The sequence below is a fragment of the Suillus bovinus genome (genome assembly GCF_016758785.1).
Source record: "Suillus bovinus strain UH-Sbo-P2 chromosome Unknown EDB93scaffold_80, whole genome shotgun sequence".
Taxonomy (NCBI): domain Eukaryota; kingdom Fungi; phylum Basidiomycota; class Agaricomycetes; order Boletales; family Suillaceae; genus Suillus; species Suillus bovinus.
In genome coordinates, this window is record NW_024542136.1 from 84959 (window position 1) to 109948 (window position 24990).

Consider the following 24990-nt stretch of genomic DNA (forward strand, 5'->3'; position numbering starts at 1 on the left):
CTCTCTCTCGAGGCAATTCAATGCTTGTCCATTGAAATCAAGTCTATCAATATGGTGCAGTCGTCAATGTTAAAATTTTTCTCCTTCTCAACGACGAGGACATCTCGATCCCTAGCCACAGTTGACCACTTCTGCCTCCTTGTGAGTAGCGCACAGTGCTACAACTGTCACACAACTGCAACTCCTCAGCGGAGGAAGGACGCTGAAGGCAAGAACCGTTTGCAACGTGTAAGTTCTCATTTTTTGTTCTTCTATATTCATACCGATATCTTATATACATGCAGATGTGGTCTCTACTACAAGCTTCACGGCTCTGCTCATCCCATTAGTATGAAATCCGATATTATTTGGAAGCGCTCTCGACATGACGCTCGTGCACTCTCCCTCCCCCTCTCAGACATATCAATCCAACTGTCATCCGTCCCTGTAACTGACCAACTCAAAAATTTCCTTCACGCGACCTCACAAATGCATTCCTACGACAGCTTGCATATCCCATTCATCATAACCACCTCCCTCGTTGTCCTCCTCCACACGAGCCTCGCAGTGCTGCACACACCAACCCTCCTGCCACGTGTAGGCATGCATACTGCTGCCTATGTCGGTGTCTTGGTCGGCCTCATGTCCTTTTTCACAGGCTTGGCTGTTTGGGGGGTGTTGTCTTAGGTTTGCGCAGGCACCACCTCTACCTCCTCGACCCACACTCTGAATCGCTACCCAACCTTCGCACCTCGCCTCACCTCGCCATGCCTTTTGCTTCTCTATTCAGGACCAAGCCCATGACCTTCAGCCAAGAAATACCACCTGCCAGATTACTATAATGTGAGTATTACGATCACCATTTTTTTACCTGTATCGTGATCAGTACAAATGCGACCAATATTGCTGTTTTTTACTACTATTATCATTATAATATTACTATTATTATCATTATTTGGGAATTCCAGCAAGAGCATCGAAATACAAGCGACGAGTCTTGAAATTGTCTGAATTTACCTTGCTACCGTTTACAATGCTTACACTATCATTTCATGGCCTTATAATGTTAGGCTCATCACACGCCACCCAGGATCATTACAGTGCCTTAACATGATTTGGACAGACATTATAAGTGCCTTGAAATTTTTTCGTACACCATTAACATGCATTATAAGTGTACCGTGTGAAAAGATCCCTTAAAATGTCTTAAATTGAATTCGAAGGCTCGCTGGAAATTTCCGACAGTGTGGTTCAGCATCACCACCCATCACATTCTAAAGGATGGCGATAAGTACTCCTGGCGTCTTTTTGGTGGAATTCATAACACTCATGCGAGCTACGATTTGAGAGCCGTTTCGTCATTCCTTCTTCTCCTGGAGCCTACATCATTGACTTCTTCAATTTCGGCCGTTCGTCATATGTGGATTTGTGCGCAATATTCCAGCGCTTGCTCTTTGACCATCATGTATCACCTTCCATGGTCTTTTTTCTTCATTCCTTCATCTTAACTGCTTGGCACGAGATCTTAAGAACTCGCAGGCCTGCACGGCGAAGTAAGTCTTATGTCTATTTCATTTGTCAGTACTTTAGATTCACACAAGTCAGTCTTTAACTTCGTAATTCGATTAGTATATATGTACCTCTTCCAACGTTCGTGATCTAGAACGCTGAGTATCCCTCAGCTGCAGCTGATTGCGCCTTGCAAGCCTTATCACCTCGAACTATGTTCTAATACATATTCATACAACCTGGTTTTTCTCCTCATCCTGGCAGCAACACCTTAGGGGACCTAGCAAATACGACTGTCAACACACCTTCTACATTTCTCAAAGAGACAGGAAGCCAGCTCCCAGAACTTCCCGACGACTGCAAACCACCAACTGAGCTCTGTGCTCGACACCGCTTCTCTGCCTTCTGCCAGCTGATTGTTGGCCTGTGGCAGGAGGTGAGAACAGCTGTGAGAAGCGAAACGATTGCTTGGCCGTTTAAGAGGTGGGATCTATGTCGGTGTAAGTATAGTGGCGGTACGGCAGATCATGGACTGTATATGAGAGACGTCTTCCAGGATCTTGGAATCAGGTCAATTAATCCGGCAATGGCAAAGTTTGCTGGTGAGTACGAGAGCCTATCTCCTTTCAATTTGATGCTTGTCAGAACAAACCAAACCGTGACTCATGAGAAAGTGTGCTTACAGGATCGAATTAAGACTCGATCCTCATTTATGAGACAGCATATGCAGGTGCTGCAAAATCAAGAGCACGTAAGGAATTTGAGTGGGTATCACAAGCTGCTGGTAAGCATCTGGTCAGTTCCAAACTGCAGATGAGTCTAGAGCATTATACAATGTACAGGCGAGACCACATCTTGAGATGCCTTGTGTTCGAGTCTGTTATTTGATGTTTAACATCAGCCATTGTCAGTAAACTCACAATATTGGTACCAGTGGGGAGGTTCCTTAATGAGCTACGGCGTGTAAGTTGACGGTAGTAAAATGAAACAGGACTGGTGAGTGGGTCTCAAGAAAGTCGACAGTGCAAATGAGGAGGGGAGGAGGGACGTTGGACTTCTGTTGCCGGAACATTCCGACAAGCTGCTGACATTCATTGACTACTACTTACATCATCTCGTTTTGGCGGGGAATAGTTGGTCTACCGTCTCGGATCTCCGTGTCTTCTTATGAACTAGGCTCGTTACCAGCCTGGCTTATGAACGCTATTGGCCGTACTAGTAGCCTTCGATTAGTACTAACCATATCTTCCCTCACTAACTTCCGCCTGCGATCATAACATGAGGATTCAGACTCATCACAAACTTTGACCGGGCATGATGGCCGCATCAGTCACCATGCCAAACAACTATGACCGCTTTGATCGCATGTGGGGCCCCAGTCTAGCTGCTCACGCATATAATGTCCAGGAGAGGACTCCTCTTAGACTTACCAATATCTTATCGCTCACTGCACGATCTCTTACTTTTCCTCAGCTATCCGCATGCTCATATTCACCCATGTTACTTGGCTGGACCTATGTCTTGCTAGTGCCGGCGTGTATCTGGTCATGCAAGCATTCAGCAAGAAGAATCCTGCACCATATCCCCCTGGACCTTCGAGGTGGCCTCTCATTGGGAACATCGCAGACATTCCTCACAACAAGGCCTGGCTCACCTTCGCGAGGTGGGGCAAAAAATATGGCGAGTCCCTCATGTTTTCAACACGAAGTATTCTAATTCTATGCTGTGCAGGTGACATCTTGCATGTCGAAGTTCTGGGTCGGCACATCATTGTACTGAATTCTGTCAAGGCAGCGATTGAATTGCTAGACACAAAAAGCTCTATCTACTCTGACCGTCCAGTTCTTACAATGGGTGGTGAACTTGTTGGCTGGAAGTACGCTCTGGGTTTTCTCTCTTATGGTGACCGTTTTCGTTATTACCGCAAAACCATCCACCGCATCATGGGGAGTCGCGCAGCTATGAGTGTCTATGAACCGATCGAGGAAATAGAGACCCGCCGATTCCTGAAGCGCGTGTTTGCAAAACCTGAGCAACTGCAAACACATATTCGACAGTATGTAATATTCGTCATTGCATGAATAACATCTTAATTTTTTTTAGCACCGCTGGCGCTATCATTCTGCGAATCTCTTATGGATATGAAGTACAGGATGACAATGATCCTTTCGTCGACCTTGCAGACCGCGCAATGCGTCAATTATCGCAGTCCAACGATACTGGTGCCTTCATGGTTAACATCATGCCATGGTGTAAGACTACTGCGTTCTGACGTTTGCGATGAACTGAATATATCTAGTGGCCAATGTTCCCGAGTGGTTTCCTGGTGCTGGATTCAAGCGCCTGGCCCGCGAATGGCGCCAGACCCTCAAAGAGACTGTCGATGCACCATACACATTCGCCAAGGATCAGATAGTAATCCACATCTACAGTTTGACGATCACGAGTTGAATATAGTACAGGCTGCCGGGATTGCCCCACTGTCTTTCACCTCAAATCTGTTGAAAGGTCATACTTTGTCTGCGGAGGAGGATCACATGGTGAAATGGTCTGCTCTATCTCTATACACTGGTGGTGCCGACACGGTTAGCTCCTCCTAGATTCATTGACGTATCTTGAAATTAACATCTATTTCCAGACAGTTTCTACAATCTATTCGATTTTTCTGGCGATGACACTGTTCCCTGATGTGCAGAAGAAGGCTCAGGCTGAAATAGATGCTGTTGTTGGCACTGATCGTCTTCCCTCCTTTGCAGACCGCGACTCCCTCCCCTATATCGAGGCCCTTGTGAAGGAATCCCTACGCTGGCATGTTGTCGTCCCTACAGGTATGCGTTTAACGTATTCTTTTCATTACAGACCAGAATCAATCGCCTAAGGTCAGCTATCGCCCACTGCGTCTCTGAGGACGATATCTATGACGGGTACTACATTCCGAAAGGATCCATGATCATACCTAACATCTGGTCAGTGCTTGCATTTGTGTAGATTCGACATGACAGAATTGCATGTCAGGTTCATGCTCAATGACCCGCAAACATATGCTAACCCCTCGCAATTCAACCCTGAACGCTTCTTGGATAATGATGGAAGAGATCCCGAGCGCGAGCCTCGCACGATCTGCTTCGGCTTTGGTAGACGGTACGCATGGATTAATTTTGAGTGGATTGCTAACTTTCTTCTCCGCAGGATCTGCCCTGGTATGTCCAACTCACAAAAGCACCCCCAACAAACAGTATGATGATATCTGCTTGCTTTTGCTGTGCAGGTCTCCACCTCGCTGACGCTTCCATCTGGATATCTACCGTGATGTCGCTCGCCGTGTTTGATATTTCCAAGATCGTCGAGAATGGTGTTGAGCACACCCCTGAGATTGACTCCTCATCAGGCGCGATCAGGTATGTCGCGCATCCTATCGCATTTGTAGTGCTAGTTTAGATGGACGAATTCCCAGTCATCCCAAACCCTTCAAGTGCTCTATCAAGCCTCGCTCTGCGAAAGCTATTGCGCTCATTGAACAAGATGTTGGCTATTAAAGGCACGAAGATGATTATTGTTGTTTAAATCTGTCATGCATTCCAATATCATACATATCTTATGTCATTATACTGAATCTATGTTACTCATGCAGGTGTGGTGTGCATTAATCTAGTAGTATCGGAGAAGTGGTGCGGATAGGCTTCTGCTTTGCTCTGAAAAAAATGGCCGAATACTGCGACAATCTTACAACCTGGACAGGGCTATGTACAGTTGACCTTGTGCGAAGGCCAAGTACAGCGCATCCGGGAGGATGAGTCCTTGGTAGTTGTTGAACGTCGTCGCATATGCAGGTCGTAATGGAAACTGTTTATGACTGACGGTCCAACGCAAGCGGGGTTAATGCAAAGCTATTTCGTAATTCGAGCCATACCTTAGACGCCTCCAGCTTCGACCTCAACAGAGAGCATCTCGTTGAGCTGCTCACCTAGATCAGGCCAATTTGGGCCTTCCTCGTCGTCAGACGAGTCAGACCCCTCGTAGTCTTGAATTGCGTTCTTCAGCTCGAGAACAGAGTTGTAAACGAATTGCAAATCCGACCCACTGCGACCAGAGATTTTACGCTTCTGAGAAGACACGAGGGCAACGAAGTGGGGATCAAGAGCTTGGTGAGTTCAACGCTTTATAACTCTCCTATATGTGGTGAGGATCACCTCGAACTTTACACCTAGAAGTCACGTGATCTTGATCGCACTTGGAGGAATCCCGGCGATCGAAATGGCAAGGCCTACGATGAGTTGGGTGAGCAGAATGCGAATGGCCAGCCGCATGCTTATTTTGCTGTTAAAAAATGATATTACCGGGGACGACGTTCCGGAATGCGAATCTTTAGTTTGTTTACCAGGAGCTGCATGAAGGTCTGAACTTTGCGAGTGAGAAATAGAATATGTCCGCTCAACGAACGACAACACCAAACAACACCCCAAATTCCAAACCTGTGGGCAGTGATCGACGAATCGGAGTCTACCTCAAAAGACCATCGAAGTCGGTTCGAACGAGGATAGATGGGTCCAGTGCGCAGATATGATAGTATCCGATCTGTTTAAGGCTGCATGGGATGAAGCTATTGTGCTAAGTCACATAAGAAAACACGCACCGGGACCCGCGCGTGTCTTCTTGCGCATATTCTGACTCGATGTCGCCTTTTCAGGTACAGGCTGTGTGGAATGCCAACAGTATCAGTATCGGTACTCGGATTCGTGGAGTGTTCACCAAGGATGTGCCATCATGGTGAGTGCCAATACTCCACTGACTTCGACCTGTGGTAAATGTATCAGTGGAGTCCCAAACAGGTACATTTTCGACAGGACGAAGTCAGTTTCCTTCGTGCGAAAGTCGACAGACCGCCGTCCAGAGGAACAAAACACTTCTATCAAACCCTGAACACGACAGAATGGGAGAATATGTGGACCCCGTGATCAGAAACAGAGTGGAACTCAGTGATACAATTCGGGGACGAAGCGTGTCGCAAGATGGAAGTTCTGGCCTTTGTGCAACTGGGCGAGAATCGGCGGCGAGAGCTTGATTTGCTTGAGTTAGTATAGTTGGGAAGACAATGAAAGGTGGGAGTAGCATGCGCGTTTGGGTGTCATCATTGACACATGTGATGCCTTGAACAAAGTTGTTGAAAGGACCGTATAGTAGAGCTTTGGTAATATAGTCCAAACGTCGGAGAAAACCACGTACTCGCTGAATTTCAAAGTTTCGGTTCCTTCAATAACAGTCACTATATGTAAAACTTGAGACTTGACTGACATTGCCAGCCAGAATCGCCCATGACAAACACGTCGTACGTACTACCGTATCAATCGGTTCTACTACATAAGTGAGTTATTATTGCCACTTGCTCACACAACTTTACAATATCGCTCGGACAGCCCACAATCGATATCATAAGGTAAGTACTCAGTCCTCGATTCTCTGCCTGCACCATGCATGTTGACCCTGTTATTTTGTTGCTCATTAACGAGACGCAGCTTTCGGGAGCGGTTTCACATCGACTTCTAAGCTGCCTCGACCTCCCCGACGAGTCGGCCTCTTGGTGAGTTTCGTAGATTGTATTGCCTCATCTGATCTTCAATCTATATAGAAGACTTGTATCGTATCATCTAGGAATGACTGTCTTCTATTTGGTCTGCTGCGGACTACGTATTGTTAACGTTGGTACCATACTATTAGCTCAGCTCTCAGGCCGAGCCAGGAACTGCCACGTCAACTGTTCTAGTAAGCCGTGGAACGAGTGCGGACACAACGACGCATTTAGAACGAGTTACGACTCATGACTCGTACAGCAACTGCGGAAGCGCCATGTACCCACGGTCAACCTGCGACTATAAGAACCTGCCCTTTGACGATTCACTTCTCTTCCCATACAATCACGAACACAACATAAACATTATTAACAGTCATCATGAGTAACCCTTCACGAGGCAGAGGCGGTAATCGGGGCGGCTTCCCTGGTGGCCCTCGAGGTGGTGCTGGTGGGTTCAGTGGAGGAAGAGGCTCAGGTACGAGGGGCGGATATGGCGGTGGTTCCAGAGGGGGAGTACCAGGAGATTTGATCTTCCGGGGCCCTGCGTCTGTAGACCAACGTCTCGCTACCTTGGATGACCTAGTCTCTTCCTTCAATAAACTCAACTTCAACCCTGAGCGCCCTCATCGGCCTGGTTTTGGTACCCTTGGCCGTCAAATCACATTGCGTGCCAATTTCTTTCCTGTTAAACTCCCTAAAGGACCCATCTACGACTACCGTGTCGAGATTACGCCGTCCACAGACATTAAGCGCATTCGTGCACGCCTTTTCGAACTCCTAAAGCAAAGCGATCAAGACGGCTGGAAACAGTTTGTGCCGTTCATCGCTCACGACAGCAGTCAGAAGCTTGTATCGAACAAGAGGTTGCCTCAGCCCCTTGATGTGCAAGTTCAATATTACGAGGAAGGAGAAGCTGGTCCCAATGCTGGATCCAAGACGTATACTTTCGCAATAATCCACACGGGCGACTTGGATGTCGCACAGCTCACTAAGTAGGTTACGGAAAGCTATTTCATTTGTTCTCGCGTCAACTCATGATATGTAGGTATCTCAGTGGCGATATCAAGTCACGGGACTATGACGTCCAGCCACTGGTAACTGCTATGAATCTCGTACTTCAAACGCATGCAGCGCGTACCGGTGTTCGTGTGGGCAAGAATCGCTACTTCTTCCCCTCGCAAGAGCAGCCTGAGCCTCTTGCGCTTGGCATAGAGGCCGTGAGAGGCTTCTTCACGTCCGCCAGACCTGCATATAACGAACTCATGGTGAATGTTGGTGTCTGTATGACCGCCTTCTACACGCCAGGCAATCTTGCAGAAGCCATCATGGCGTTTCTACGGTCGTCCGATGGCGCCGTGCCGCAGCGGTTCATCCAGAAACTAAAGGTGACCACTAGACACCTAGGGTACACGCAGAAGAAACCGATCAAGAAGATCATGCCAATGAGTGCCAGACGGACTTTTTTCCACTGCGAAGAATACAACGGCAAGATATCTGTTGAAGAGTATTTCAAGAGAAGTTCGTTTCCTTTACCACATTCTTTATTCACTTGCTAATTTTCAGCAGAGTACCCCCACATCACGTTGAGGCACGCAGACGACCTTCCAGTGGTCGACATCTCAGGTCCGAATTCGAAATTCTCCATATACGTACCAGCCGAGCTATGCGAAATCGAGCCCGGGCAACCATTCAGAGGGCGTCTCAATGATAAAGAAACTTCGAACATGATTCGCGTCGCCTGCAAGCCGCCAAAAATCAATGCAGATACCATCATCGAACGCGGTCTCCCCACTCTTGGGTTTACTCCCGAGACGCTGGGAAGTCCTCTGAGTAGCTTCGGCATTACGGTGGACAACGACATGGCGGTCATTCCTGGACGTGAGCTTCCACCACCTCGCCTCACTTACGAAGCAGGAGGGAGACCACTTAACGTCAGCAATGGCAGTTGGAATATTCTTGATGTCAAGTTTCATAACGGCGGGGCCATCAAGAGTTGGTGGGTTTTTGTCGTCAGAGAGAAAGACGGACGAAGTGTGTTCAGCGGGGCCGACGACCCGATTCTAACCAATCTTTGGAAGGGCTTTGGTGAGAAATGCCGCAATAGCGGAATCTCACTGCAAACACAACCCGTCAAGCTTGCCCAAGCGCTCGTCCCTCGCGCCGAAGACCCTAGCAGGCAGCAAGCGCTAGACTCGATTCGTCAAAAGATCAAGGAGAACATTACGCAGAAAGGAAAACCATCATTCATACTCGTCCTCCTCTCTCGCCGGGACAACTTCATTTATCCGGGCATCAAACGGATTTGCGACGTCGAGCTGGGCGTCCACACCATACATATGCTTACGGATAAGGTGGTAGGAAAGGACGCCAATAAACAAGATCAATACTTCTCCAATGTCGCTCTCAAGGTGAACACGAAACTCGGAGGTATCAATCACGTGTTGGATCCAGACAGCATGAAATGGTTGACGAAGGCCAAGACGATGATTGTGGGCATGGACGTTACGCACCCCGGCCCTGGCAGTGTCGAAGGCACACCATCAATTGCCGCTGTTGTTGCGAGCGTTGATAATTCGTTCGTCCATTTTCCAGCGAGTCTCAGATGTCAGGAGACCAAGAAAGAGGTAGGCTATGACCGAATATTATCGCTCTAACTCTCATCTCTTCTTTGTAGATGATCACGGATCTGAGTGATATGATGATAGAACGGCTCAGGTTTTATGCGGAGAAGAACCAAGCGCTACCAGATCGAATCTTTGTTTACAGGGACGGTGTGTCCGAAGTGAGATAGGTTTGTCTTGCATTCTTGAAGTTGCTTGCTAACATCGAACGCATAGGGTCAATTCAATACTGTGTTGGAGGAAGAGCTTCCTAAGATCTTGGACGCATTTAAGAGAGTCCCGCAGAGGAAGCCGTATCGTCCATCGTTAACGATTATCATCTGTGGAAAGCGACACCATGCCAAGTTTTGGCCGACCGACTCTCAGTTCGCGGACCGAAACGGTAACACTCGTCCTGGAACCGTCGTTGATAGAGGTATCACTTCAGTGTACGGCCATTCCATTGACTACGAGTTGATTGTGCTTACATTTGATTAACCTAGGTTTGATTTCGATTTTTACCTTCAACCTCATGTTGGCTTGCAAGGCCATGTGAAGGCGACACACTACACTGTGGTGTATGACGAGAATCGCCTCGGCGCAGATGAACTGCAGCAGGGCACGCACACTGCGAGTTACCTGTACGCCCGTGCTACTAAGGCAGTCAGTCTCGTCCCGGCTGCGTACTACGCCGATTTGGCATGCGAGAGAGGGAGATGTTACCTAAATGACTTCTTGAGTGCCGATGACAAGGCGTCAACCTCTGTCGTATCAGGGAAAGGAAAGGGGAGGGGAAAGGTAGACAAGGAGGAAGAGAAGTTACGGGTGTTCAAAGAGGCAAAGAAAGCATGGGGAGAGGGCGTGCACCCTGACTTGCGTGCGAGTATGTTTTATATCTGACAACTGATGGGCGGGCTGCTGCGACTTGTACTAGTATTGTGTTTGTGTTTGACCTTCTTTTTCGTTTGTCCTGTGATCCTACTACAGAGTTACACCGCGGCGGTCCTGACTTGCTGCAATCCAATTCGTTTTTCTTACCTATCTTCTTGCACCTAGCCCTCAACTTCGGCAGAACTCCGTCATCGCGCAAGACGGTAGTCTTCTGTTTGCAGGTCTACCAGACCAGGAGAGTCTTCGCAACAAAGTCTTTGTCATTATAGGTTCAGGATTCGATTCATTCGAAGGTGTCGGTCAAGTTGTACTCCAGCTGAGGACTGTAAATATGATATTAATTATGTAATAGCGGTGGGAACACCTCCGACTCGGAAACTTGCATCGTCTCGAGTCCGACTCCACTTGCAAAATTGTTCGCTGTCCATATTCATATTACAACTCAAATCTCTAGGACTCGTTGCACCATTATGATCCAACCTCGAGCGAATGATTGATCCAGAGGATGCATGGGCTAGAAGTACTACTATCATCCGATCGACCACTATGAAGACCAGATTTTGTTGAGAAAGCGGTAGTGGACGTCAGTCGTACAAAATTGAGTAAGGATTATCGATCGTGACTCCGTCGAAGTGTAGTGAGTAACGATGGATTCTTTCCATGACCCAACTTATACGCGCTTGTCCACGGCTGCTGTTTAATGGCTCCCTCAGTTGCAGTTGACGTTGTCACTGACTCGCAGCATGCGTTTCATATCACTGCCACCTCCTCACAACTTGATTCCCGCCAGAAGTATGTGCACAGTGCACACACTCAAAATGATATGCGTCTGGTATCTTCAAGTCGACGAGGCAACCAGGCACCTCTTCACTGACCCGTTTTCATTCATACCCTGACAGCACTCGCGTTTGACAATCGCCCAGGCACTTCTATTATATCAATGTTGGTCACTTGTCGTTCATCAATCACGGTGCGTCCTTGTTATTGTCAGCGCTTCCACTTGAACTCGCAATGAATCATCCCTACAGGAACTCCTTATTCAGCTTCGAAATGAGCTCTGCAGCATGTTTGTGCACGGACGGCTGCAGGTTCTTAGTTCTGACTTGTCGGCGACATTGTAATTGGATCAGACTCGACGTACCTGGCACATCGGATATACCACCCGCCATATGGTCAATTTGCGTCATCGCACCCTCATTTACTACCCTTTACGAGTTGGCTTTGTCTTCTCAGCATCCAAGTTACCGATCCTGTTGAGGCTGCGGCTGTTTCCGATATTGCCCAGCCTTACGCTATGCTGCATGCAATACTTTTTGCTACACAAATGACTGTAAGTGTCAGTCTCCAATTTTATAGTATAATATTCGACAAAAACTGTCTAATTATTCCGCATAGTGACCGGTCATCCCAATGGCATGTAGTCACTTCGTGAAAACCCTTCATTTTTACAAAAATCCATTCTGCAAATTACCATTTCCTCGCGATGACTGAGGTCCCGATCCCAAACGAAGGGAATCCACTCTGTGCGCCGAGGTACTCCATATATACGCTTGGCGTTGTGCACGTGTTTGTCATGATGGTCTATGTATACTATGTCAATGCAGCTTCAACACTATCTTTAAGGCTCGCAGAGCGTAACCTAACCTCGACTTCAAGGCTTTCAACTGACCTTCCTTCTCCGACAGATGTTCAGAGAAATCACATACAGCGAGAGCTTGCTTATTATGCAAATCTCTGAATCACCGTTGGTAATTCGCCATCGTGACCAACACTAAGGTGCTATATTCATTATCCTTCACCATGTTTTGACGGCAGATTCGAACCTTGAAATTTTCTGGAAGAAATTAGTAGACGCCTTGAAGGGCTGGAAAGACTACGATGCCGAGTATTTTGACTTCCTTGACTGCCGAAGCACCGCTGTAAGTGATACTAAAGTCACCGACGTTATCAAATTCTAAATAACTTAGCAGCAAGAACCGCTGCTCGCAGCTGTCTTCACCTCAACCGCAGTCCTATTGCCTATCCTGAATTATGTCACACGCATTGCATACACGTGTTTGTCCGAGTCGCTCGTCTCTCATAAAGACCCCCGTGAAAATACATATTCCCATGAAATACGGGAACTCAAAGGGAAAGCTGGATGCTGGCTGTTTTATCCAATCCTTCTTTAGGTTAGCCCCCGGCAGGTGTAATTTTCATTGTTCGCTTGAACAATGATGGCCCTGATTACATTATGTTTTTAGGCATTGTGATCACAAGCCCTCCTAACTCGTATACGATGTCAATGCTCTGAGCTGCTGCTCATCGTGATTTGCCTTCATTTCGACATTCTCGGGCAGCTGCATGGTTCACCGTGACAAACGTTGACGAAAGGGTTGTATCGCTTCACTCAGCCTCTGTTACGATATGCGCGCTTACTTTCTGTCCATCGCTGCCTCCGAATGTACATGCACATCAGCATGCCTTTCCGCTGTATATTTCTTCCATTCCCTTCACTCGTGTACATCCATCATAATCTCCATCACGTTTACGTTCACATTCTCGGTTCGTTTGACGCTCGACTTCCGATCTTGTCCAGGAACATAGCGCTGGCGCTTCTTGGGGGCACTTCAGCAATCCCTCATTTGACGATAGGTGATCCCACTATAACTGTTTAGGGCCGAGAAGCATGCCTTGCTTGGATGGTGCGTGTCAATTCGCTCCCGAACTGATCTCAAACTATGTTGTAGTGACAGAGTTTTACACAGGAAATCTCCTAGTTCACAAGGCATTCAAGTTATGAGTACAGTATGTCCTCTCGGAAACGTTACCTGTCCCTTCAGAGATTCTCCGGGCAGAATTGTAGTGCTGTTCATTCATGTAGCTACATTTTCCGCTCCTCCTGGAAGTGTTAGCGCTCATGTGATGTACACGTACATTCGAATGTTCAGTGCTGCAAGGCTGATATAAAGTGGCGCTGTTCCATCAGATTCTAGGCGCGGTCGACCATGAGGCAGCATAGACCCTCTACGTGGCCTATATATTCCTCGCAATTGGTCTTGACCCAGATAGGTCGGTTACCACCCTACCGTTGCTCATGTCAACTACTCGAGTTGCCAGTGGGTACTCACAGTCCGTCATATTCACAACCTGCCCCGGGCGAGAGCTTTTTCAACGGCCTCCCACGGAATTGGGAGGTTCCGACGTCCCCTAGTATTTCGAAGTACATCTTCAAAATATGCTGCTTTATATTTACCTGGCGCGGCGATTTGAAGTGGTTGCACGACCTCTTGAAAGATGGAAACAACTGGGAAGAACTGCATCAGCAATATCTGGCCCAGCTCAATCAAGTGAGCACGGTGGTAAGTCGAAGATGGGCATTATTCATTCAAATTGATCACATTAATGTGTTTCTGCGCAGCAAGGACTCGTGCTTGCTACTGCGGCTGTTTTTATCTCCTCAAATCCACCGCTTGCGAGAGATGTCAACTACACATCTGATGCATCTTATGCTTGTTTGGCGGAATCGCTTGTCTTTTCGTTGTTCGGGTTATTGTTCTGCCTGAAGGTATCTGCCTCTGGAATGCTTTTTCAAAAACGTAGTGCTGCAGAAGTACGTATTGTTCATTGTCAGGATAGCAAATCAAATTTAACCTCTGCTACAGATCATAATTCAGAGACGCTGGAGAATATTCTGGCACTTACTGAGTTTAGCTGTGCCAATCATTATCTTTGTCATATCAGTGATACTTTTACTCATAGGTAGGCAATTCACCTCGTGATGCGTGGTCGCGACTTACACTCATCATCAGCCATCGTGTTCACGGGGTTTGCATCTCACTCCGGAACTGTCCAACTTTATATGAGCATAACATTTGCTTTCCTTGCCACCTGTCATTTGGTGTCGACCATTGGTTCACCATTCTACCACCATTTTTCGAACGTATTCGTCGAGATTATTCGCAAAATGAGTGGTGGTAAAGAACCTCAGAAGGTGGGCGAAGCTTGAGCATTGGGAGGTCCTGCAAAGGTACTGGCAGGTGTTCCATCGATTACTCTGCGAGGACAACTTCGCATTTAGCGATGGAGGCACTGCACACTACAACAACCACTTCCACTGTTTCGACGCTGCACGGATTATTTTCCTTTTTCATACACACTCTCTAACGTTTCACATTCTCGCGCCGTCCTTTATGTTCTTTGTCTTTGCCTTGTCTCTCGACCTTCAGTGCTTTGTCTGATTATCGTCTTATCTTCCCTTGATATTATGCCAATGTCATGACTTATCACTCGCGCTCTTGACAGCTCTTGGATCTTTCGTATATAAACCGCAAGTACTTTTCGTATCCTCAGTCAATCAATCTCTCTCAGAAGTCAACGTTTTCAGCTCGTCCGAAGCATCTCTCAACGGCATTCTCCTTCAAACTCTTATAACTCATCTAATTATGCATTCAGTGATGTCGTTCATGTTAAAATAGCTCAGATTCAGTTGCTGTTCTGCGCAGTTTTTTTAGTTCGTGTAACGATATCAATAAGTCTTGCGAGAAAGACGGTCCCGTGAGTGCCCGCAGGCTATTATTGCGACCACGTCATGCTGTGCGGACGCGCATTGCATCCTCATGCTGTGTTGCTCCAAATTGGCCAATGGAGAACAACCATTCATAGGATTGGTCCTCGGAGCAGCATGCAATTCTGCAGTGGCGGCCGGTGTAAAGTTGTCAGTGCTATGGCCATACATGCGCGTTTCCAGCCTCAGGCCTCAATACTGCAGTCCGCAGCATCGATGAACCCCATTTCATGGCTTTCATGGATCCGGTAGGATCTTGCACTCGTTGCAGCAACGAACCGTTGACTTCTTCTTCCCACCAAGGTATATTCTCAGAGACGCTGTTGAAGAGGTGACCGAAGGGGCCGTATTATGCTTGCTTTCAAAGGCATGTCACCTAAATCACATTAAAATTGACAACAACTATCTGAACCACTGCGTCGTATCAACACACGAATACCCGAAACTAAACACCAACTTCGAGGGAAAACTTCACAAGAGTGAAGAATCGGTACCTAAGAGAGAGGAAGAAATCGAACCTATCATAAGTAATGAAATAAGACGATCATACATAGATATTTTTACTGACTTGACGTCGTGGAAAACAAGTAGGTAGCCGGTATCGAGGGCGGGAATAGGAATAGGAATAGGGAAAGATATGCATAGAACGAAGGACAGATTAATACAGCGTGAAATCGTAAAATATCATTAGTTTCATGTTGGTTTCGCAGTGCATGAGTCAAAAAGGCGGGAGTTTGACTTCAGCGCATCGAGATTTATGCTTTGCTAGGGACGATCATCAAGGCCTCTAATCTTTCTTCGAGGCCTTGTCCGAGACCCTCGCGCTGCCCACTCGCCACCGACATCATCGAGCATGGCGATGCTGTCACGCTCACGACCACTAAGACTCGCAGTATCGTGTTGGTTGAGCGCGTACCCTTCGACACCTGGAATATGAGGTGGCGGGTCGGGAGTTGCGCAGGTAGTGAATGACGACAATGGAACCATTGATGCGGGCGTCGATGCGAGCAGATCTGCGTAACTCATAAACGAGAGACGCTTAGTGGGCCCGTGCGTAGGGGACGGGGGATGGGAGATGGTAATGGGACGCGAGTAAGGTGAAGATGTGTAGGTCGATGAGGGTGACAATGTCGAGATGGCAATGGGGGGGAGCGCAGCAGAGGGATGCTCCGCAGTCGTGGTTGTAGGTGATGGTTCGACTGATGAGAGCGTGGAGTAATATACAGATGCAGGCGTGCTGATAGAAGGTGCGGCAGACGCCTTGCTACTCGAACACTGTTTTGAGGGAAACGTGACTGGGCTGGTCTGAATGCTCAGGCGCTGCGGACTGCCCGCTCCCACACCCGGCGTAGAAAGATTTAGGGGAGTAATGGGCCCCTGCTGAACCGGGATGCTCAGCAACAAGCTCGTTCTTCCCGTTGGACTCGGACTCCTGCTTCTCAAGCTACCGATTGGGCTAGCAAAACCGCTGGTAGTGAGGCGATCACGATCTCGCGAAGGACTAACGACGGAAATGTGATCTTCCTCCATGGGAGAGGAAGCTGCAAGAATTGAAGCAGCACTATCGAGCACAGAAGGTACGCTGTGCTCGAGTTGTTCGGTGCCTTTTGCACGCGCGATGCGATGGGGATTCGGATGAGAAGGGGGAGAAGGGGGGTGCATAGGCTCAATATCACGCTCGAAAATTGCGGATGACGATGAGTGGCTGTTGTTGCGATAAATATAAGTGATCATTTGGTAAAAGTGGAGTGGCTACGCAGATGTCGGTGATGAAGGAATTGAAGAAGGTGAGCGAGAGCCCATTCTTGTGTTCAAGTGCTGAGAAGTGTGAGTTGAGAGTCTATGTTCCCTAGTTGAATCTTTCTGGGGGGTGAGAAGTGTCGAATTGGACGTCATACGTCTGAGATCAACAGGGGGCGAGTGTTGAACACTAGAAGATGGCGACATAGTCATGGCTGGTAACGAACGAATGTCAGGTTTTCATATGTAAAAGAAAAAGATGAAAAACCTACGTTGAAATGGGTCTGGAGAAGGATGGGCGGACATTGTACTGTAGATGTTGTGGAACTGCGACTGTGTTGGATGTGAACAAAACCGTTTCGTTGAGTGTTGATATAATTCCACCAAAGGCGCTGTGCAATGCCGCCGAATTGCTTCCGAAGGTCTACCGCAGACCACTAAACCTGTCCCTGGTCCGATGATCATCCTCACGATACACGTCATAGTGATCACACGTTCTCCACGGCCACCCCAACACTTGAATTAGGCGTACCCGGCTGCATGCCATCATGCCATCATTCATTCATCCATTCATTCATTCATCACCAACCATTGATCCTGCCTGGCCTCAGACCTTTATTCTCACATTTAGCAGTGCTTTCGGAGCATAGCCTGTTCTGTCCAGCCTGATCTCCACACGAGTTGCACTGGGTAGGGCACTGGGTTTCTCAGCTCCTCGCTTCACATTTACGATAACGAGGGTCCGCTGGCTGACGCATCCATTCTTCCGACGTTCTCAGAGTCCATTGCGTGAAAGAACTTCAAAGAAGTCCCATCGAAGCATTTCCCTACGCAAGGATGCGGTGATATATCAGGCTCGCATGGACTCAATATACTACGCTCTCATAATACGTCGGAGTCTTGGTCGAACTTCTCGGTTTCAATAACCCGAATTTGCCTAGCAGTTGCTGTGCTTTGTTCTGAGATCAGCCCAAACCAGTGATGCAGCTCGTTCTGAAACATTCTGGCAGTTTCGATATCCGCACCACACAGAGCCTCCAACATACGTTGGCTATACTTACGGCATAATCAACGTTGCTTGTTGTTGTGAGTTGTATAACGTTCGCGTGATTTTCATAATCATGATTCTATCATAGAACGCACAAGGATGCGCAGCAGTGCCCCTCTTCTCGAAAGGTCAGTCGGCGCCCACCGGACAACATTTTTTCAGTGGTCCAATGAAGTCACGATCACCATCAGAAGACTCTTATTTCATCCTTATAGTGAGTGGTCGCCGGGTTGCATCATTTGCTTATCCAGTGTCAAACTGGTGTCCGGAAACTTTGATGATCACCGTTGAATATTGAACGTTGAATGACAGGCAGCGCTTGTACGAGCACCATCGATCTTGTGGCTGAAGCATCAAGACCATTGATGAACAGGAAGCCATGGTCGCCGCTTCTCTCCCGACTGATCAGTGAGTATATGTATATGTGCTTGAACGTTTTAGGATTACAAGCAGTTGTTGTAGCAGCCCAATCTTTAGATGATGCAAATATACTTTTTGTACCTGAAAGATCTAGGGATGCGTTCCTTTGCATCAAGGAATATCACGAGTTCGTAGTCCGCTTCCAGATGTGACACTATCAGCTTGTAGGATGAAACTCACGGAACATCAGGACAGGTACATCAGAGAGAAGACGTCTTGAAATGAATCCCATGCAGGGCACCCCGCCTTCTTCTCACTATGCTCCTTGTCCAACTTATCGTCGTCATAGTCGTCATAGACATAGTTTGTTGTCCTCCACAGCATTATATGAAATCACGAATAGAAGGGCGATGGTGGGGTTGATGAGCTGCTGGCTGAAAATGTCCACGAAGTCTTCTTCCACCGCTGACTTCATCATCCGATTGAGTTCCCCCCGTTCACTCGGACCTTTCCAGTACATGAATACACGTTGCCGTTGTAACGTGTGGCGGACAGGAATCGAGGGGAACATGCAATGGGTGAGTACGTTTTCTGCGTTCACAACTCTTTTCTTGAGCTGAAGAACTCCATCGGCTACAAGCTGAGGGGTCCGAGGAGGACGAAGGCTCAAATAGGCCTTCTCTAGATGACTTCGAGCAGCAGCTCGACAAAATTCTTTTTCCTCGAGGTCGAAGCTAAAAGTGCCTAAGGTGCGACTCGAGTCATGAATAGTTTTGCATTAACACTCCCGGACAGGGTAGCAAGAATGAAGGTAGTAGCGAGTTTGTTGTATGGCTATGATGCAATTTATCTTGTGCTAAGTCCTCTGGTGTTTGCGCAGGTTCGAAGTGTGCTCGAAAGGTCATAAACCGTACATATGAGGTTATACTTATATTGCTGATGTAGCGAGCGGCAAGCCGTCAGCAACACCCTCAGTTATATCTGAGAGTTCCGGCAAGATCTCTGTAAGACAAAACAAGATAGGTCTCGATACTGCGATCAAAGCAAGGCATAAAGTTGAGAATGAGCACGTCATATTCGGTCCGCTAGTCCCGCCGGAATCAGGCGGACCGCTCACACAAGCCATAGATAGTTGGTTATCTGCTTATATAACTATCTGCTAACCCTTCATGCGGACGGCGGTCTACTCTGAATACAGCTTTGGGTTGCGATGCTTGGATTACGATAGAATACATCACTCTCGAAATTTCTCATCCACAGCCTCATTTTCGTACCTGTGTACTTGCTTCCGGATGAGTCCATTGAGAGATACTATGCCTGAAATATTGAGCTCATGATGTTGATTGCATCTAGCAGGAAGGATGAATTCGAAGTGGTACAACTCGATAGGAACTGAAATTTCAGTGTACTTATACGACAAGGATTTCTTCTATTGCAATTATTCAGAGATACTATATGGGGTTTATGGACATAAGTATATAATTGCCAAGGCCGGACCAAGATCAGATCCATGCTGTAGTAACAGATGATGTACATAAAGAGCCTGCATGAATTGGGTTATCCAGCTCTCATGATGTCCCACGACACATCAGATTGACGACTGACCTAGCTCCCCATCAACTTCGAACGCTACTAGCCATCTCAATCTCCCTATTCAGCGATATGGAGGGATTGCGCGATGTAGCAAAAAAAGTGTATCTTACTGTGAAAGGGCGAGGGACGTCGGGGCCAACACACACGAAGCAAGCGCACACGAAGGCAGTGACGGGAATCGCATTTTTCAAAGACGGTCGACGAATCGTCACTGCTTCAAGGGATAAAACCCTGCGAATCTGGGATGTGGAGAAAAGAGCATTCATAGGAAGGTCATTTGAGGGACACATACATTATGTGACTTCAGTCGCTATATCACCAGACGATATGCGAATTGCGAGCGGTGGAGATGATGATACCATTATCATCTGGGACGTCGCTAGCAAGCAGATGGTATTAAGGCCGCTGGTGAAACATGCAGACCAGGTGTCCTCTGTGTGCTTCTCCCCCGATGGAACGAGACTTGCCAGCGGGTCATGGGATCAAACAGTTATTATATGGGATGCGGAGACTGGCGTTGTACTCTCAATAATCGAGGAAAATCTACGGAACATTGCGTAATATCCGGATTTGGAGCACCGATGACGTCACATTTCTACTCAACATCAACGCTCATGGCGATTGGGTTGAAAGTGTTGTGTGGTCGTTCGATGGCCAGCAACTTGTCTCCGCATCCGGCGACAGAACAATCAAGTTTTGGAACTCCTCGAATGGGTTCCAGATTGGTCTACCTTGTATTGGTCACATTTCCTACATTAGGTCACTTGCCATTTCTTCTGATGGCTCCTTCATTGCCACTACCTCACGCGATAAGACCGTGCGCCTGTGGGACACACAGTCACACCAGCAGATTGGACAGGCACCTGAACACACCGCATATCTTGATTGCGTTGCAATTTCTCTCAATGGAGAACTGATCGCAAGTGGAGACTCTGATGGGAAGCTTCAGCTGTGGTCCATCAAGAACTCGTTTGAGATGAATCCCTCATACTTTGCACATAGCAGTAAGGTCAAGTTGGGCCAAATGTTGTATGCGGAAGCACTTTTAGACGCAGAAAAGGTGCGGATGATATCCATCGTTGTTTTAACATTTGTGATGATGTTCATAGGTCATTGAGCTCAACCCTTCATCTTATGTCGGGTACGAACTGAAGCTTGCAGCGCTTCGTGGAGCGCAACGCTATGATGATGCATTCGAGGCCTTCACAATCATGCTCTCCAAGTTGGATGATCCACTCGACCCAGAGATACTACGTAAGCCCCAAACAACTCGAGTACCGACTTAAAGTTAATCTACATCTTTGCAGAGCTACGCCAGCAATACGTGAGACCATCTGAAGTAGAAGACGCCATTCAACGAGCCATACACGCCCAACTGGAAAATGCTCCTCTTCGTCTAATCAACACTTCTACTGGACGCTTGTGCAATCGAGATGCACAGATAAATGCATTCACGGAGAGTATAGAGCATAAAGAGCTTTTGCATTCATTGGTGATGCATGCGCCCCTCCGAATGGAGCTCATCGAGGAAGCGGTCATCAAGCACTTCAGTTGGGTCATGCTGTCCCATAGGTGGGAAAGGAAGGAGCCGCTACTGCACGACATTCAAGACAAGGTCATATATGACTTGGATCCTGTCGGAACCATCGTGAAGTTGCAGAAATTTTGCAAGGTTGCACACAATGCAGGATATCGTTGGGCGTGGAGCGATACATGTTGTATTGACCAGAACAACAATGTAGAGCTTCAGCAATCAGTCAACTCCATGTTCGTCTGGTATCACTACTCAGCGCTCACTGTTATCTACCTATCTGATGTCCCCCACTCGTCAAAGTCGGGCGCGCTTGCAAACAGCATCTGGAATACGCGAGGATGGACCGTTCAGGAGTTTCTCGCTCCCAAAATCGTTATCTTCTACCAGGCAGATTGGACCCCATATCTCAACAACTTCTCACACAACCACAAGCAATCTCTCAATATCATGGATGAATTAGAGCATTCAACTGGCATCAATGCGCGGGCGCTCGTCGACTTTCGTCCAGGGACAAGAGATGTCCGAGAGAAACTCCGATGGGCGTCAAACCGTGACACCACGAGGGAGGAAGACATTGCCTACTCGCTGTTCGGCATCTTCGATGTCACCCTTCCTGTCATCTATGGAGAAAAAAGACAAAAGGCGCTCGGACGACTCTTGCAGGAGATTATAGCCCATTCGGGCGACATCACGGCCCTGGATTGGGTGGGACAATCATCCAACTTCAACAGTTGTCTCCCAGCTGAGATTTCCTCATACAAGGCTCTGCCGTGCATGTCACCATCTATATCTGAAAACTACATGCAGAATTCGGTCTCCATGCTGCCAGACAGTATTGTGGCTATTGCAGAGTCAGCTTCGAAATTGTATACCACTCTTGAGAACCTCAGCGTTCCTCGTTTCGCAAACGCCAGGTTGCAATTGCCCTGCATCACATTTCCTCTCACAGAAGTCAGGCAGAGGCCCAATGAAGACCGGAATGGATGTTCCACTTATGACGTCAAGGCAAACGGTCTACAGGACCTGCGGGTCACAACGGAAGACAAGCTAGTTGAATTCTGGCCTACAAGACGTACTCGGCAGACATTCCTGCTCGTTCGTCCATGGAATCGGTATGATCTCGGGCTGATCGACTTTACAGACGAGACGCAGATCGTGGAAGATTTGCCAAATTCTGGATCTCTTGGATATAACGAGCCGACTATGCGAGAGTTGCGGTTGATCGTTCGCCTCGGACAGCCTTTTGCCGCACTTTTGCTAGCGCAGCAGTGGGGTGGGGAGTATAGAGAATTGCTTCGGATAACAATATCATTGCACAAGTCAGGGACATGGCAGCTGTTGATGACATGATGGACATCAGGATGCTGGAAATATTGTAGCTTCGGAGAACGGGATATTTTCATTTCATATCTTCCACATGAACAATATCATCTCGTATACAAACAGGTGTCTAGTTGTCGTATGTACATGGTGCTGGTGATAAGCATTGGCACTATGTCATGAGATACCGTGGCAGCCTGAGAAAATCAGTTGTAAAGCCTGTCCAACGTTCGATGCCGTCGCCGTGACCATGTCGCTTTCTTCTCACTATGCTCCTTGTCCAACTTATCGTCCTCATAGTCGTCATAGACATAGTTTGTTGTCCTCCGCAGCATTATATGAAATCGCGAATAGAAGGGCGACGGTAGGGTTGAGCTGCTGGCTGAAAATGTCCACGAAGTCTTCTTCCACCGCTGACTTCATCATCCGATTGAGTTCCCCCCGTTCACTCGGACCTTTCCAGTACATGAATACACGTTGCCGTTGTAACGTGTAGCGGACAAGGATCGAGGGGAACAAGCAGTGTATGAGTACGTTTTCTGCTCCATCTCTCATCAGTGAATTGGCGAGTCCTCGATACTAGTCACTACATTTTCAACATTTTGCTTTATATCTTGCTTAGACTATTACCGATAGGCAAGCAATACGGTGCTCTCAACAAGGATCATACCTTTGGTTAAGGCATCACAGGTCAATGAAAATGGGCATGTTACTCTATTCTCCCGCCTTCGCAATTATGGCTCAATAGGTCGAGCTGTCGCCACCAATTCTCGCCCAGTCGTACAGAGCCCAAAACTTCTCCTCACAACACGTTTCGACCTGCAACGTCTAAGTCATATTGCTAAGTCTTTTTCTGTTTCTGAACGATGAGATCCACATATTCTCCCATTTTGTTCAGGGTTTGATAAGTGGATGCGGTGTTTCTCTATTGGTGCAAGAGAGTGGTCTGCCAAGTTTTGTACAAAGGAAAGTTACTTTATGATAGTAAATAATGTATTTGCGGAACACCATGACATCGTTGGTCAATGACAACTTCATGAATATGGGTACCAATACTGTTGGCATTCCGCACAACCTGTATACATCCTGAAAAGTAGATGGCGTCCAGTTAGAACATGGGCTGGAAGATACGTACGAAGTGGAGGCAAGACGTACTAGAAGCATTAACGTAGTCCTTACGTATAAAAATTTGCACGTGGTACTGGAAACGAACAGGCCTTTAATGAAAAAAAAGGTATGAACAAACGACCGCCCTCGACTCACAACCAGGCACACATGGATCGCTGCTGACCACTGGGATTGTCTAAACGGTGCTTTCTGTGAGGGACACTCTACACTCCTCTGCCAGTAAAAGCTGACAACTTGCCTACCAGGGACTTTGGATGTCAACAAAGAACTCTTGCGTGTTCTCGAGTTTTGCAGCACGCTGTCTCTTGAGCCATAGTTTCTACAAGCATCAAACCGAAAGGAGATAGGTCCCTGGGCTCACCAGCAAACTTTCACATTGCCGGATAACCTGGTCTGATTAGATTCAATTCCAAGGTCCCAGCAGAATTCTCTCGTATACAGTCCACAATCTGCAGTAGTTCAGATTTCAAGCACGGACCATGCTTTACTCTATACCACCGATCATGCCAAACCAAACGATGAGAGGTCATAGCGACTTTGTAAACGGTGTTGTGCACTTGCCTGGCGAACAACGCATCATCACATATTCATTGGATGGCTCACTCCGACTATGGAACCTAGAGAGCGGCTCGGATACACAGATAGGCGAGTACTGGCGGGACGAGAATGAAAAATTATGGTCTATGGCGTTGTCTCCCAATGGAAAGATAATTGCCAGCGGAAGTAATAACGGGAGAGTGAGGCTGTGGGACGTCCAGACGATGAAGGTCATTGCTAGATGGAGAGAACACAGCAGAACGGTGTGTGCATTATGCTGGAGTACTGATGGTAATCGATTAGCAAGCGGATCCTGGGATGGGACGGCAAGAATCTGGGATGTCGATAGCGGCAAAACTGTCCTGAAAATCAAGACCAGGAAGAAATGGGTGCGAGTGGTTATGTACTCACCTGACTCTTCGAAACTTGCGATGGGCGGAGACTGGGCGAATGCTGTACATATTTTGGATGCAAAGACGGGTAAACGTCTCAGCAAACTCAAACACGATGATGTAGTTTGCAGCTTAGCATGGACATCAGATGGACGGAAGCTCATCTCCGGTTCATACGGCCCGATTAGGATATTCGACACTGCTACTTGGCAGCAGATTGCTATCCTTGAAGGCCACACAAATT

General features: G+C 47.5%; 5 protein-coding genes across 5 annotated transcripts; 4 read left to right on the plus strand and 1 right to left on the minus strand.

Annotated features, from left to right (window-relative positions):
* Positions 1-2814: 2814 nt before the first annotated feature.
* On the plus strand, positions 2815-5362 carry EDB93DRAFT_879751 (cytochrome P450). Its single transcript, XM_041457793.1, has 11 exons — positions 2815-3168; positions 3220-3544; positions 3592-3740; positions 3788-3903; positions 3951-4073; positions 4127-4316; positions 4373-4454; positions 4504-4629; positions 4678-4688; positions 4757-4886; positions 4943-5362. The coding sequence occupies exons 1-11, from the start codon at positions 2970-2972 to the stop codon at positions 5022-5024; spliced, it is 1533 nt and encodes a 510-aa protein (XP_041303184.1). The 5' UTR covers positions 2815-2969; the 3' UTR covers positions 5025-5362.
* A 1754-nt stretch (positions 5363-7116) lies between these two features.
* Positions 7117-10834, plus strand: EDB93DRAFT_1174233 (Piwi domain-containing protein). Its single transcript, XM_041450447.1, has 7 exons — positions 7117-7248; positions 7317-8049; positions 8103-8575; positions 8624-9681; positions 9732-9839; positions 9895-10106; positions 10161-10834. The coding sequence occupies exons 2-7, from the start codon at positions 7436-7438 to the stop codon at positions 10555-10557; spliced, it is 2862 nt and encodes a 953-aa protein (XP_041303185.1). The 5' UTR covers positions 7117-7248; positions 7317-7435; the 3' UTR covers positions 10558-10834.
* Positions 10835-13374: 2540 nt separating this feature from the next.
* On the plus strand, positions 13375-14685 carry EDB93DRAFT_879886 (uncharacterized protein). The gene is made up of 4 exons (XM_041457794.1): positions 13375-13460; positions 13517-13889; positions 13949-14140; positions 14193-14685. The coding sequence occupies exons 2-4, from the start codon at positions 13536-13538 to the stop codon at positions 14307-14309; spliced, it is 663 nt and encodes a 220-aa protein (XP_041303186.1). The 5' UTR covers positions 13375-13460; positions 13517-13535; the 3' UTR covers positions 14310-14685.
* Positions 14686-15849: 1164 nt separating this feature from the next.
* Positions 15850-17140, minus strand: EDB93DRAFT_1242824 (uncharacterized protein; the record flags this gene model as incomplete). The annotated part of the gene is given in 4 exon segments (XM_041452069.1): positions 15850-15918; positions 15938-16799; positions 16851-17049; positions 17107-17140. The coding sequence occupies 4 exon segments, from the start codon at positions 17138-17140 to the stop codon at positions 15850-15852; spliced, it is 1164 nt and encodes a 387-aa protein (XP_041303187.1).
* A 2764-nt stretch (positions 17141-19904) lies between these two features.
* EDB93DRAFT_1339926 (WD40-repeat-containing domain protein) lies at positions 19905-23010 on the plus strand (the record flags this gene model as incomplete). Its single annotated transcript, XM_041455435.1, is given in 4 exon segments — positions 19905-20392; positions 20412-20895; positions 20945-21089; positions 21143-23010. 4 exon segments carry the CDS (start codon positions 19905-19907, stop codon positions 22717-22719), a joined length of 2694 nt encoding a protein of 897 aa, XP_041303188.1. The 3' UTR covers positions 22720-23010.
* Positions 23011-24990: the final 1980 nt, after the last annotated feature.

Coding starts and splice junctions, on each gene's coding strand:
- EDB93DRAFT_1174233 (XM_041450447.1), top strand. CDS start 7,436: ATGAGTAACCCTTCACGAGGCAGAGGCGGTAATCGGGGCGGCTTCCCT. Junction 9,840..9,894: donor ACAGGGACGGTGTGTCCGAA/GTGAGATAGGTT, acceptor TCGAACGCATAG/GGTCAATTCAATACTGTGTT. Junction 10,107..10,160: donor GATAGAGGTATCACTTCAGT/GTACGGCCATTC, acceptor TGATTAACCTAG/GTTTGATTTCGATTTTTACC.
- EDB93DRAFT_879886 (XM_041457794.1), top strand. CDS start 13,536: ATGAGGCAGCATAGACCCTCTACGTGGCCTATATATTCCTCGCAATTG. Junction 13,890..13,948: donor TCAATCAAGTGAGCACGGTG/GTAAGTCGAAGA, acceptor GTTTCTGCGCAG/CAAGGACTCGTGCTTGCTAC. Junction 14,141..14,192: donor AAAAACGTAGTGCTGCAGAA/GTACGTATTGTT, acceptor CCTCTGCTACAG/ATCATAATTCAGAGACGCTG.
- EDB93DRAFT_879751 (XM_041457793.1), top strand. CDS start 2,970: ATGCTCATATTCACCCATGTTACTTGGCTGGACCTATGTCTTGCTAGT. Junction 3,545..3,591: donor CTGCAAACACATATTCGACA/GTATGTAATATT, acceptor AATTTTTTTTAG/CACCGCTGGCGCTATCATTC. Junction 3,741..3,787: donor GGTTAACATCATGCCATGGT/GTAAGACTACTG, acceptor GAATATATCTAG/TGGCCAATGTTCCCGAGTGG.